General features: G+C 42.5%; 1 protein-coding gene across 1 annotated transcript in view; it reads left to right on the forward strand.

The window, feature by feature from the left end:
* lyrm4 (LYR motif containing 4) overlaps nt 1-12,928 on the forward strand; it is a 30,251-nt gene extending 17,323 nt beyond the window's left edge. The window contains exon 3 of the mRNA XM_067485449.1: nt 11,115-12,928. Within this exon, the coding sequence (XP_067341550.1) occupies nt 11,115-11,162 (48 nt within the window). The 3' untranslated portion in view covers nt 11,163-12,928. The remainder of the gene's footprint in view (nt 1-11,114) is intronic.
* The last annotated feature ends 2,004 nt before the right edge of the window (nt 12,929-14,932 follow it).

A 14,932-nucleotide genomic window follows, 5' to 3' on the forward strand; every position in this document is an offset into this window, starting at 1 on the left:
TATAAGTAGTTATTTCTGGGGTTTGTCAATAGAGAGTTGGATTGGCTGCATTTCAGAGATGAGCTATTAAGATATAGTTAGTACTATACATATTTTATAGGCTACTGCTGTATGATTACACAGGATCTGTGGGTTTAAAAGCTACAATATTTTCTCCTTCTGTGGCGTTGTTTGTTTTTCTTCTATTCTTGGAAATCTGGGTCTGATGCAATGATGAGGCTCCATCCTCCTCCACACACACACACACACACACACACACACACACACACACACACACACACACACTGCATGATGAAATTCATTGAATGGAAAAGGCAATGTAATGCAAGGACAACAGTTAGGAGAGAGGATGGAGGAAATGTGAGGGAGGAGGAAGACTGTGTTTGCTCATTAGTTGCCTTGGTGGTTTAGTTACTTTCAGAAACTACTTGGTTCGAGTTTTAAGAAGACTGCGTTCAGGCTTAAAAGGTAGAAGATGAGGTGGACACGTCTCAGTCTCCTGCTCTGGTTTGTTGTGTCCACCCTGAAGAAAGTGTCCATCACTCTGAGCTCTCCTCCACTGTAAAGGTTTCATAGTACTTTACTCATCTTTCTTGTACTGCGACTCTTTGCATTGATCGGACTTTGTTCCAGACACTGACTAAGCGAAAGCAGTTTGGGGATTGACAGACATGAACTGTGAGTTGAGACATTTGATTGTTGTAAGGCAGCTGTTGAAAACAGTAAAGTTATGGGAAATGACCGGCCTTCTCCTTGTGGATCGATCGCTGCCTCTCCTCCCATTAGTTTGAAGTAAACTGTTATTTCATAGCTGATACTGAGGGAGTCCCTCTCTCATCTCCTGTCTGTGTGAGTCACTCCGTCTGTATTTCATTATTTTTTTCTGCACCATCCTCAGTTTCTCACACTCTGTTTCTGCTCTGCCCCCACGTCTTCTCCTCGGCTCCTCTTCAGCAAATTGCCACCCAGTCTTATCAACTCACTTCTCTCAGAATTACTGCTTCTCACTTACTTTCGTCAGCCCAGCTATATCGATCTGTGTGCGAACAAGTATTTTTCTGTTTCTGTCGTCCTCTACTTCTCTGAACGATTAATGAGACAAAGTGAGTGTTGTGACAGTGTGAACGGTGGGCTCAGACCCCGACCACACTGACAGGAGAAGTGCTGTTTGCTGCTCCTAGTGATTAGGGACAGCAGCCATGGTGTCCACTCTGAATCCAGCATCAAATTCATATCTGCTCAAACCTCAAGTCTGGCTCTTCCTGTTCAAACTATGTGTAACTAACTAAAGTTCGAAAGTTCTGCAACTCCTAAAGAACTGAACAGTTTCTACTCAATTTTGCAATTGAACAGACAAAATCCTTAAATTGCAAAGCTGTGACTTTGAAGAGAACATATGGTTTTCTTCAAGATGTGAATGAAGAAGTGTGAAAAGTGTTTGACTGTCCCTGTTCGTACATGTGAATCAAGAAACAACCAGGAAAGTTTTCAGCTGGGAAAGACGTGATATCCATCAGCACAGCGACCACAGTGGATTCAGGTTACGATACCTTCAACTTAAGAAAGAAAGATGGTCATAATGTTTCATGAAAGTGGAACCAGCTGTCAAACAGCCTTAAACATGAAACATTTTTACTATTAATTTTCATTTTTGTTAATATTATTGTTATTAGCCAGAATGGAGAATGTTCTAGCAAAGATAACATGGACACATCTGAACTAGTGCTAGTTCTTTGTAAACTCGTACGTCCTGCAGAGTCTCAGCTTTAATTGGGAAATGTTAACGTGAATGTAGAACAGTCTGAGTGTAAAATGCAAACTGCATCTGCAGTTTGGTTTCTTCCCTGCTGCTGTTTGTCTGACTGTCTGTTAGGAGCTGGGACTTAGGGCGGCTTCCATTAAGCCAAAATGCCAAACAAGCTTAGTTTCACTTCACATCCCTTGTATCCGTAAACTATTGATACTGGGCGGCAGAAACATTGTGACATGTCACCATACAGATTTTTCATTTTGGTTTGCTGCATATACAGTATCAGTATGATTTGTGTAGCTGTAATGTAACACTGACATCTCACGTTATAGATCAGTTGATGTTTGGAGTTTGTCTCATGTCTTTGTGTGGACAAAGCGTATTCAGGGTTCCCTCTGGACTTAATGAACAGAGAATCAAGGGGGGAGAGTAAATGTGAGAAAGCCGGTAGCAAACGAGGGAAACAGAACAATGGAAGCATAGCAGCTCTCGCTACTTTTAACTAGCTGTCCTCCACATTTCCTCCTTTTCCCCTGCTTCCTTCCTCTCCTCTTTATCCTTTCATCTTATTTTCCTCCTCTCTGCGTCTCAGTGCGGTGGACTGAAACAGGAGATCACAGCAGAGTCTGGCTGCTAGTGAGGGAACTCCACACACACACACACACACACACACACACACACACACACACACACACCGAGATATGTGAGCACAGTTTGCCTTCATCTCTTTTCTTGGTCTCTAATTAGTGTTTGCTCAGAGTAAAAAAAATTAAGGTTAAGAAATGGCGCGTTTTCTGCTCATTAACGTTATATTGTGTGTGTGTGTGTGTGAAGCCTTCCTGCATGTGAAGAATGGTTTTTAGCAGAGTGTATTTCCATGTGGGTGTTGCCGTTACTTCACAGCTTAATCACATTCAATTACTCGTTAACTGCATCGTGATTGGTCGCCGCCAGGCCGCGAGCGGTGACAGCTAATTGGTCACGAGCGTGTTAAAGGGGTGGGAGTTTTTGAGTCATTGTAGCCAATTAAAAAGACAAGAGACAGGCAAACAGGCTTGTTAAGACTGGCGTGTGTGAAGGGCACAGAAAAGGTGAAACACACCCACAGAATAACCATCAGAGGGACGTGTAAACCAAGATGTCCCATTGGTTCCTTTTGAAAATGTGCGGTGGAGAGCAGAGGGAGGTTCTTCTTACAGTACTGTAGAACCTCACGGTGTGTGTGTGTGTGTTTGGCCTTCAAAGGTCATCCAGAAGTAAAATCCTGTACGATCAGTTTCAGATGTTGAGTTCCCTCGTGTCAGTGTTCATCTGGTCTCAGTCTTGATGCTTTCACACAGGATCGGTTTTCAGATTTAAAGCTGTAAACTGCTCCTCTCTCCAGTCATGTACAAGCTGAGCACAGTTTAACAAAACATTTAGCTGTCAGACCATCGGTGCAGCCGGGCGAGCGCTGTACTTTACCATCCTGTACGTACGTCAGCTCCTCAGTTTGCAAACCAGAATCCACAAGAATTGTCTTTATCTGAAAATCACATGTTGCCACAAAGAGGAAAACAGCCTTTTTGGCTACAACATCGTTGTTATTCCCATCACACAGTGATGAAAGAATATCCAAAGAATGTGTTTAGTTTTTTTAACTACCTTAAGGCCTGTAAACTTCAGGTTTTTCTGTTTTCATATTAGCTCTGACTAATTGCTGCAAAGCTTAAGGGATGTAATGGATCGAGTTTCTGCTGATCTGATTCAGACAAATCCCAACCCATCTCATCTTGTTGTCAGTAAATTCACTAAATGATGTTTAAACAGTTGCTTCACTCAGTGAATACATGGCCTTTTTGCCTTTTGCCCTGAGCTCGTTATGTTGAATAATGCATTTAATACCAGCAGAATTTCTGACGTTAGTGAAGATGCTATAACTCAGGAAGGTTTGTGTGGCGTTGGTACAAAACACTGCAGGAATCCAGTCCTGTGTGTGCACGAAAGGCTCTGTGGAGAATAGTGGGGGGAGCTTGAGGGAGATGTTTAAACCCACCTTCACACCTCTGTGTTTGACCAAACACTGCAGAAAGTCGTCGTGATTGTAGGATTCCTGTGAAAAGATGCAGAAATTATTAGACACAGCACAGCAACTCGGCTTCGAGATGCTGTAATAAGATCCAGCTGGGACTTTGAAGAAAACCGTGATATGAAAATTCAGCAAAGTGGCTTTAATGAAAAATGAAACCTGGTCTAATTCTAAACCCTATCAGAATGAAAGTATTAGAATAGGAAATATGTAGCTTGGCAACAGTTAAGTTGTGTCACTTTCACTAACACAATTCATTATCTTCTATTTCTGTTTTATGAAAAGTAATAAAAAAGAAGGAATAATTAAAAAGGGGGGGGGGGGGGTTCACTGTAATGCCAGGAGGACAGAAAGAAAGACGCACAGAAAGACAGTGTTATGAATTGGCCTGTGGCCCTCCTGAACGTGCATGAATAATTAATGAGGAGACAAAGCCAGAGGACACTCTGGCACTTTGGAAAACACACACAGGACGTTGCACTGGGACGTTCAAATAGTCCACCAGCACACCCCTGTTCTGCACCGTTTTATCCCGCACACATAGAAACGGAGAACAGCTAGAGGACGAAGATGAAAGGAGTAAAAGAGAGAAATAAAATGATGATGAAGATCCAAGATCCTTCTCAGTCAGCAGGTAGGCAGAGGACAGTTTAAGGGAGGCAGAGGGGGACAAAGGCGGATGAGGGGGAGAATCAGAGCGAATTAATGTAATTGGCTGGATTAGAATGAAAGAAAACTGCAGGACGCGTGAAGTGTGGAGACATTGTCCTTCAAAACACTTTACCAACCTGCTGAAGTGTCCTTGAGCACCACGCTGGATCCATCTGACTTGCAGCCTTCATCGATGTGTTACAGCAGATTAAAGCTGTTCTGTGAACATTAATACATTATCAAAGCAACAGGGACACACCAGATGTCCACAGCAGAATAAGACCTCTAAATGTCTGTCAGAGATCTTTGAGAGTCTTAAGTTAATCAACACAAGTCCAAGGCAGCAGAAATGAGCCCAGTAAACAAAGTCTCAAATAAGTGGACAGACCCAGTGGAACATCTAACGTCAAACCAGTGGAGACCAGTTGAAGTCAAATTTAAAATCAGGGGGTCAAACCTGGTTACATTTTGTCAAAGCAAGAAACATGTCAGAGCCCCAAGTGTCCCCAATGTCAGAAGTCAGTTGAGACAACGTCCAGTCCAGTCCAGAGTCCCAGAAAATCTCAACTCTCAAGTAGTTGATAAAAGTTTCTAATTAGTTTCAGGTCCTGTAAAAGTAAATCACAAGACAGTCCGGACTAGTCCAGGTCAAGTATCAAGTCTCTTCCCAGTTTCTGTTTAATTGAGACCAAATCAAGTGAGTAGATCAGATTTACATTTGAATGCTGGTCAGACACTGGTCTTGACGGGATGTTACATATTTACTTCATTAGAATTGTAGAGATTTCTGTCTTTTTGCCGTCGCTCTAAATCCACAGATAAGCACCAATGAGAGTCAACAGTGGCAAGTACACTGAAAAACTAAATGAACGGCAAAGAATCGGTGCTTTCTGTCTGAATGGACGAAGCTCTTTACCGAGACTGACTTTGTTTTTGTGTCATGGCCCTGAAATGTTGCACTGACTCAGGAATGAGTGGAGCTGTCAGTCACCTCTGGGGAAATAAAAGATTTAAAAAAGCAAAGAGATAAACAAAGTTAACTGTTCTTTGTTTCTGAGCTTCAGGCAACGGAAGAGTTGGTGAAAACTGATAAAGCTTCTAGAAGAGCCCAGCAAGAGACTAGAGAGCAGGAAATCAAAGGAGCTGGAAGCTGTGAGGTTCTTAGTTCTTTAAAAGTTTCAGCTCCTTGCAAAACGCGTTGGTTCGTCGTCTCACTTTCACTTTCCTCGCTTCTGTCCTGTCTACTCGCCGTCCTCTGCAGCCTAATCGCAGGCCTGTTGTGTGCAAACAGGGAGGTTCACCCCTGCAGTGATGATGCAGCTGAAGTTTACATTATTGTTTCACACACAAATGAAGTCTGCAGTCTTTCTTCTCACGCTTCATCTCCTCACTGTTATTTTTACTCCTAGTGTTGCCACAGAAACACTTACCTGATTTTGTGTGTGTGTGTGTGTGTGTGTGTGTGTGTGTGTGTGTGTGTGTTAGAGAGGTTTTAGCGAGCTGCAAGTGTCTGTGTGCAAAAATAGCAGGTTAAGTGGTTTTATTTATTTTTTAATCTCCTCTGACATTTGAAAGTAACAGTAAAATCACAGAACAAAACTTTGCCTCAGTCCAGTCTGTGTATCTGTACGTCTCTAAGGACGGAAGAGTCTGTCTGATAGATTTCTAGCTCAGCAGTGGTCACTTGGTGTAGAATCAGCACCACCATCTTCTTCACCGAAGGTCAAAGGCCAACAGAGCACGTGTTATAGACGGTTCTCTCCATCATCAAAACGCCAAATAAAGCTTTTGACTTGGAGCCGTCACACATCCATATTAATGTTTTTACAGTTCCACAGATACTGAGTAGGCCTGTCCCATTAGCCCAATGATAACACGTTAACGTTATTCAGTTTTTGGATGCTGCTCCCTTGGGTCCTGTTGCAGAGCACCTCACCTCACCTCACCTGTGCAGAGCTGAACACTGAGCGACCGAGTAGAAAAGCTGACAGATTTTATTTGCTGTCAAAGTGCACTGAGATGAGCACATGTCAAGTTTTGGATGTGTTTTTCTGATGGGCACACACACACACACACACACACACACACACATATGCACAGCAGCAGCAGAAAGACAGATCCTAAACCTGCATTTAATTTATTTTATGATTAATTTTATTCTGTGAATATTCAGGATTACAGATAGTAAGTGATTGACAGCCCTGAGACTGACCCACCATGGTAGTGAAAGTTACAGCCTTTGTGATGCAACACAAATCCTTTCTTTAACAGGTCAGTTTCAACCAAATGCTTTTAAACTCTATATTCTATTTTGGATAATCTGTGTTACATATGAAATCCTCTGGTACATTAGAAACTGCTTTAACAATAGGAGCTTCTTAAAATTACGTCCCAAACTCATCCAGAAGCAGCAAATGAATTGATTGAAACTGCTGAAGTGTGGTCTTTAAGGTTTAAAGCCCCTCAGGAGTCCAACTCGACTCCAGCTGCTGCGGTTTTTAAATCGACTGGCTTGTACCTTTTGACTCTTTAATAAAGAACCAGATATTTTCTAACTCGCACTTCTTACCGTATGTGGCTCTGTCATGGATGAAGTGCGACCAGTGGAGAGATGCTGCTGCTGAAGCGTCTTCACCACAGTGCAGGGCAGCACAGTAATTACACAGTAGTTAAAGAGGACTGTGGGAAAGTGCTTGTATGCAGCAAAATGTTTGAACTGTGACACAAACAGCTGGAAGTTATCTTTCATTCCCACGATTCACTCAGGACAGTTTCCAGTGAGCTGCACTGGTCAGACACCTAACGAACTGGTCGTTTTACATCTAGATCCTTTGACACCCAACTCACATCCTGAAACTTTTAAACACTTTTCCTCAGAAGAGCAGCAAATTATTCTAAGTTTATTAGCAATTTGTGTCTGAGTTTGGAGCCTGGTTAAGTTGTCCGAAGAACAGCTGTAAGGTTTCCGATCTGTTCATTCAGTCTCATTGAGTCCGTGTCAGCAGCACTTTTATGTTAATCTCACACCTCCTGCCTGGTGGGAGTGAGACTGAAGGTCAGTCAGTCACGACTCAGCAGGCAGCGAGGTGTGTGTGTGTGTGTGTGTGTGTGTGTGTTGCTGCATGCTTTCTATACTGACTGCACTTGTGTGTGAACTGGTTGAGTGGATGGATGTGACGATACGTGAAGGAGGCTAAGTTTAGATTTGCATTATAACACTGATTCCTGTGATTGTCTGCGTGTAGGAGGGAACTCTCACGGGCTTTGACAGCGTGTTTTTACTGAGTCCTATCAGAAGTGCTTTGTTCTAACTGTTCAGACGTTAGGAGGAGACACTACAGTAAAGCTGTGGATACGTCACGTAGAGCAGTAAAGGTACAGTTCCACTTTTTTTAACATTTGGTGTCTGTTGTTAAGCATCAGAATCTGTACACACTCAGAACTGTATCAACAGGTTGTGGTGTTACAGGAAGTTTGATGTGGCCTCAGTTTGGTGTCACTGAGCTGGTACAGATGCCGAGCTGAACAAGGTACTGAACAGGTGAACAAACTGTTGACTGGAGTTTGTGAGTTTCTAACTAACGTGTTTCTTGTTTATAGAAACAGAAGTTGTCCATATTGCAGATAAAATAAAACTCCAACATGTCCTCCAAACAAGAGACTGTTCAGTATCTACCATCTGCCCCTGTGTCTGCTCTTAATGGTCCTAGTTAGAATAACAAATATGTGCAGTTTGCTTAGATTCAGGCACCGACAAACCTTGGCCAGCTTTAGGAAAACATCATGGCTTGGGTTGGAATATGTTTCGAGGACTTTCATTATCACCATTACAGTAACGAAAGGACACTTTGTGGTTGAAATAAAATGATGATGCCTGCTTCTTCCCAACACAAAATCTGTGGCTCTTAAACTGCATCATCTGAGATCCACTAACAACAAAACAGATGTTTTTTCTCTAGGGGAGGAAGTAAATTTCCATACAAGTAACACACAACAAGAGATGGTCCAAGTTCAATGCAGTTCAAGTTCTTATGGGAGAAACTCAGGGACAGCAGGATTAAAAAAACGCTTTACAGCACATCTGAGCCATGAATCCAATAAAGGAAGGTTCTATTAACTGATTACAATGGCAGTCGAGTGATAGAAATGTTGTTTACATGTCCATCCGCTCAATTCAAATCCTCCTAACAGATATTGATGGGAGCGTCTCACCTGGACATTTGCATTCACACATGCAAAGTCAGGAGAATGTCAGGATTCCAGTCTGTGTGAAAGGGCTCTTGGTTATTAATGCTCTGTATCTTTCAACAAAGAAAGACATCTGTGTTTGACTGCATTATTATCCATTTTCCTTTTCTACAATAGTCTCCACCGCAGTGTTAAACACGTGTATCTGCTTAAAGTTCTGCTTAAACCATTTACGAGAAAATAGCATACAGCTTAAAAATGCTAAATGTGTCTTTATTGTATTGTGTGCAGTGCAAAAGTCACCAGTAGACGGTTTTATTTGCTTTTTTAGCCGCACTTTGATGACCAAATACATTTCCATACATAAATACAGTGTTTTTGTTGGAAAACAAGTAGAAAATATGGGAAATATGTGCACAGTGTTAAAAAAAAATGCCAGAACAGTTTCTGTTTGCTAAAGTCACACTTGGCATGTCTGGAACTCCAAAAAAGGGTCAACATGTGATGGGAACTTGGAGTTTCTTCTTTGAGAGACCAGAGGAAGTCCAGCAAGGACCCGGTTCATCATCTGGCAGCATCATCTGGATGTCAAGTTTGAAGAATATTGATCAGGAGCAGCCTTTGTGGAAGGAGAGCAGCCAAGAAGCCACTTTTTCAGTAGAGGAGCAGCTCACAAAGACCAGAAGATCAGTGGAACAAAGTTTTATGGAGTAAAGAATCCAAGTTTGAAATGTTCACGTTTTAGATTGCGTGAGAAGAACAACGACCGGTGTGACAATTAGTGGCAGGTCTGTGATGGTTGGGGACTGCAGTTCTGCCAACGGTGTCTGAATTACTGGAATCATAAATACTGAAGTTCATGGTTTTAATGCATCATGTGGTTCGTTCTGGAATGTGCCTGATTGGCAACCGTTTAATTTTTCAGCATCACATTGATCCAATGAATGATATTTGGAAAATTAAGAACTGATGTTCGTGGCTGCAGAGTGCAGACTCAAATAACCCAGTATGGACTCACCTGGACAGGGAGGGACATGCAGACAGCCAGTGTCTAAAGACAAACTCTGGGACATGCTGAGGGAAGCTTGGTATAATATGCAAGAACGTTACTAAAGAGAACTTCAATTCTTACACCAAAAGAGCTTAAGATGAGCCAAGTCTACATAAAAGTACTTATATTCTTATATAAAATACTTGCTCAATTGAAATTTGATTTGATGTCATGTTTTTTTTTATGTTTTAGAAGATCAATGTTTGTTTTTGTTCAATCTCAGTGTGAATTTAACAGAATCTTCAGTATCTGCTGTACTGAAGTGAATTGAGCTAATGTGAAAATACAGATGAAGCGAAAGGAGCTGCTCAGAAAGATGGAAACGAGGAACGAATGTGAAGACATTAAAGAAATGATGGAGAAAAAGATGGAGGGGAAACAGGAGGACGGGGCAGAGCGAGGTAGAGAGAGTGAGGGATGCCGTCCCTTTGTTAGGAGCCACAGCCGCAACAATTTACATGAGAGCTGATCCTCCTTGCAGCTGATTGGTCTGGTGAGCCGCCGGCCTCTCCACCACTCCCCTCCCTCCTACGCCACCCTCCAGCCAATCAGGACGTCATACAGTGACGGGAGGGGGGAGAGGTTCTCCTCTGATGGAGAGAGAGAGAGTGTGAAAGAGAGGAGGATAATAGAGGGAGGGAGGGCTGATGGCAGAGTAATGGATGTGGTGGAGACACTGGGTTGCGTTGTCTGTGGAGGGATTGTGACCCCTGGTGGTGATGCGGGGACATAACCACACATCCAGACTCGGGCTACGATCCCAAAATAGAGAAGAGGTGAAAGAAAAGTTAAATGAGAAGTGAGTCTGCAGCACGTTTATCTGAGCTTGTTCTTAAACACTCTTCAAGGGACAGTTGTGACTTATTTGTCTCCTTCTTTTAGAGCATTTGAAAGTGTTATCAGGTACAAACTGGTTCCTTAATGGCTGCAGGTGATGTGTGTAATTGGGTCCCAGTGTCCTCGTGTGGAGACGGCACAGAACAGGCAGTTTGCAGCTTGTGTTCAGAACATCAGCTCTGTGCTCTGTGGATCAGTCTGTCATGTTCCTGTACAGGGAGGAGGGGAAATCAATTGTGAACTGTGACACACACACACACACACACACACACACACACAGTGCAGCTGTATGAAACTCTGCCATAACTGGATCTTATTTGACAACAGAGATGATTTCAACTGGCTAATATTGACACAGTGATGATGACAATCTGTGGACATGAGACACACACACACACACACACCTCTTTCCTGTGGCACCACCTGCAGGACAACCTTTACACTTGGAAACTGTGGGAGTCTCGCTCCCATGAAGTTATTGTGTAATTAGTTGTTACATTGTATTGCATGAATTTTTATAATTGGAAATATTCTGAACATTGTGAAAAAGAAATTGTCTGTTTCTGCAGGTCTCTATAGGGCAGATGTACAAGTCCCAGAGGACTGTGGTGGAGTAACGTCTGCTGCAGAAGGAGGTGCGGGAGGTGGAGGATTGTCCCGGTCAACAACAGGATGTGACATCAGAGACGGGAGCCTGTCGCTGTCCTCACGTCACCACCGGCAACCTGCCTCCTGTTGAATTTGAAGAAATTCATAAAGTCAAATTACTGGGTGGAGGAGAAGGTGTGAGATGTAGGACAGAGTGAAGCTGTGAAGAACCGCGAGTTTGCTTGGAGTTTAGACTTGACTTGTCATTTTGGGGGATGCACCAATCAGTTAACGTTCACACTTCAATCATCCAAATGAATTTGTAAGTTTATTTTCAGAGGTCAGTGTCTCACAGTCCACAACCTAAAGACAAGTCTCAGAAAACCATCACATATTTACATTTGAAGATTTTGGTTTAAATGACTAAGACTTGATCATGAGTTCCGTTGTAGTTTGTCCAACGTGTTCATTTAAATGCTTGTTTCTTCTGGTTTAGATGAACAGTCTTCTTTAATGTGTGTTTACACTTTAGTTAACAGATTCGTGTTTTCTACCATTGTCTTATTATGTGCAGCAGAACTTGCTGGTTTCACTGTTTCACTGAAAATCTGCCAACCATAACATTTTACCAGGAAGCAGAAAGAGGTGTTCAACTCAAACCACTGGAAAAGTATTCGGGGTTTTTCACTTTCTCAACAAGTTCTCAGCACGTGGTCCAGTTAACATTCTTCTGTACTAGTGTCCTGTGGTCGTAAATGTTCACATTTCCATTCAAACATGGAATCAGTACAGTGCTAAAGTTTCACTCTCCCTCTTCTTGTTTACAGCTGCAATATTTGTGAAGTCCCAGCAAACGTTCAGAAACTAATAAACTGTGTGTAGCTCTAAGAACAACCAGCTCAGACTGTCAGTGATCTGTGGTGGACTGAGTGGTGCATCCCTGAATGTTACTTTAGTTTGTATGAAAAATAAAAAAAAAACCTTTGAATAATTCCATTCTACCAGAGCACGGCACAAAACCATCACACACAGGAAGAACTGAGACAAAACCTGGGGAGGTGTTTGTCTGATTTGTCCGATTAAGACAATCAAAGATAGAAAAACTCAGATCCACCATGACTTTGATGCTACATGACATCACGTTACCTTTAGAATTTGTGTCCCATATTAACGCCGAGGCCTCCGGTCCACACGGGCCGTTCACAGATCCCTCTGAAGCTGCTGGTGAACTCTGGGTCTTGACGGCTGCAGACCAGCTTGTTGTCCAACTGTCCTCAACTAACCTGGAGTTCACCAACCCTGCTCTGTGCAAAAACACGTTCAAGCACCAAAACAAGCTTCATATTTTCCAGATTAGCCACATATTTGGTGGATATGTTCTAAAGCTGCACGTCTTTTAATACAAACCTCCCTTCTTCCCCCCAATGGCAAAACCTGTGTCTGTTTTAATATGAGCTCTGACCGTGAACTTGTCCTTTAAGACTTTATACGTTGTATATACAGTGTATCAGTTTTGGTCAAATTATTTTTTTTTCCCTGAAGCTCAAACATTTGGGTCTCAGTTTTGGGTAAATTTCGGCTTCAACAGCCGCTGAAGTGTTTACTTTATAGGAATTGTGGGTATTGAGGTCTTGACATTGACGAGCATCAAGTGTTTTTCTAGTGCAGCTTTCAGTCTGTTACAGCTTTTGCTCTGCTTCAGAAATGCGTAGACTGTGGAGATTCTGTCTGCTGACACTCTGACATCAAGGGTGAGGTAGAAATAAAGTGTGTTTGGAGGCTCATCCTTAGTTAACCAGTGTGTTTCATTTGGATCATGTTTATGGGCCTCGGCTGCTAAAATATCATCACTTAGACGTGAAACTAACAGACGAGCCACATGTGGCAGCTGATAATTCCTGTTCTCACCAAAACCTCAGAACCCTGTCCCGTCTTCAGAGGCTCGTCCACACGCACCAGGGGACTCGCTCACACATGACCTGAGCTTCCACAGCTCGCTCGGCCCTGCAGCAGTCAGAGGAGGAACCTCTGGAAAAGCTCCAGCTGTGGGCGAAGGTTCAGAGCTGCTGTGTGAGTAAATGCCAGAGAACGTGACGGCAACAGGTGTGAGGTCAGAACATTTCCATTTGACTAAACATTCACTCAGTTTGACTTTTGTCCCAATGTCAGAAACCTGATTAAACACAACAAAGTTGTGTCCAATGATCAGGTTTTCCTCAGTTTTAAAGTACTTTAGTAACAGTTTAATACTTCAATTCTTGCAAAGAAAATATAAAGTGTTAATAGCTGATTCTGCAGAGTTTAGTTTCAGAAACATGAAAAAATGCAGACTAAAAACCGGAGCTCAGTCTGCAGACCACAGTGGAACACTCTGAATTCTGAGGGTCCCAGTTCCTGCACGGTTCATTTATTGTTCGTGATCAAAATAAGATGAGTCTAGAGGTTGAAGTTTCCCTGGTTACAGCTGCTCCCTCTGGGATTAATAAAGTTTGAATTCTGAACTACAACATCCTGATCTCATAATTGTCTTTTAGGCTAATATGTGATAGTAAATCATAATTACAAGACAATGGTTCAAACTTTTTTCTTCTCTCATAAATGCAAAGCACTTCTGCACAAAATAAACCAAATCACTGACAAAGAGACGAGTCTTTGATGGAGAAAGTGGATCTTTGGCTGGATGATGGATGGAAAGTTTGAAAAGGAGGAAAACTGCAGAGATTAAAATCTGAACTTTGTGTGTCAGGGGCACGAATGTGTGTCAGCAGCCGAACACACACAAACAGCGTGACTGGCTGAGCTCAGAGGTGCGTTTGGTTTTCGGTGGATGGGGGTAAAGGTGAAGGAGGTGGCCGACCTGGCAGATACCAGCGCCTGCTATTAATAGATCCATCTGCTGGTCGAAGAACGAGCTCGCTGACCCATTTACACACAAACACAGGCAGAGAAGATCACGTTGCTCAATCTGTGACTGTTGTTGCATCAGATTTACACAATCACACACACACACACACACACAGGATGCTCCGTGGAGATTCGGCACAGTCATGCACGTGCACTGCACTGGTCCCACTTTGGACTCAGACTCACTGCTGCTGGTTTGTGGAACCATCTTTGCAAATGAAGCTGTGTTAACATGTTGTCTCGGAGCATTTGCTGAGATGACGTCAATAAAACATGAAGTAGGTTGTGACTGACAGGATCTCAGTGGTTTCTTCCTGACACTGGATGTTAGGGTCCTTTCCAAAAAGATTTCTTTAAATTGCTCTAAAGAAACTTCAGTTAAATGTGGTGATAGTTTGTTAACAGGGTTCAGGAAACAGACACAGAAGGTTGAAATGGATGGAATGAATCATTTTCATCCTTTATTTTCTCCTCATCGTTGAATAATGTGTGTTGGTGTCACGGATGGATGGTTGGACAATGGCCCCCCGGGCACAGACAGGCAGCTTTGTGCAGCGACAGAAAGAGTGAAACAAAGAATTTCTTTCATCAACATAATAATGTATATTCAGATTTTACAAGTCTCTTTATCAGAAGTTTAAAAAAATGGCCAAGTTTTAATTTGATTATAAAGAAACCTTTAATGTCTCATGAAGAAATGTTTGAAGCAGCTCAATGTGCATTAAATATGTTGGTTTTTTTATGGTTTTAATCCCAAAAAAAAATGCAAACTTTCATTTCCAACTGTAAAAGAGCTCAGCACAGAATCCAAACCCCAGGCTGAGAGTTGGGCTCGTTTTTGTGCTCGTCTGGTGCTTTCGTGGTTGTTTGGGTCATTTTGTGTCTGGTGCAGATC

The sequence above is a fragment of the Channa argus genome, chromosome 19 (assembly GCF_033026475.1).
Source record: "Channa argus isolate prfri chromosome 19, Channa argus male v1.0, whole genome shotgun sequence".
Lineage (NCBI taxonomy): Eukaryota > Metazoa > Chordata > Actinopteri > Anabantiformes > Channidae > Channa > Channa argus.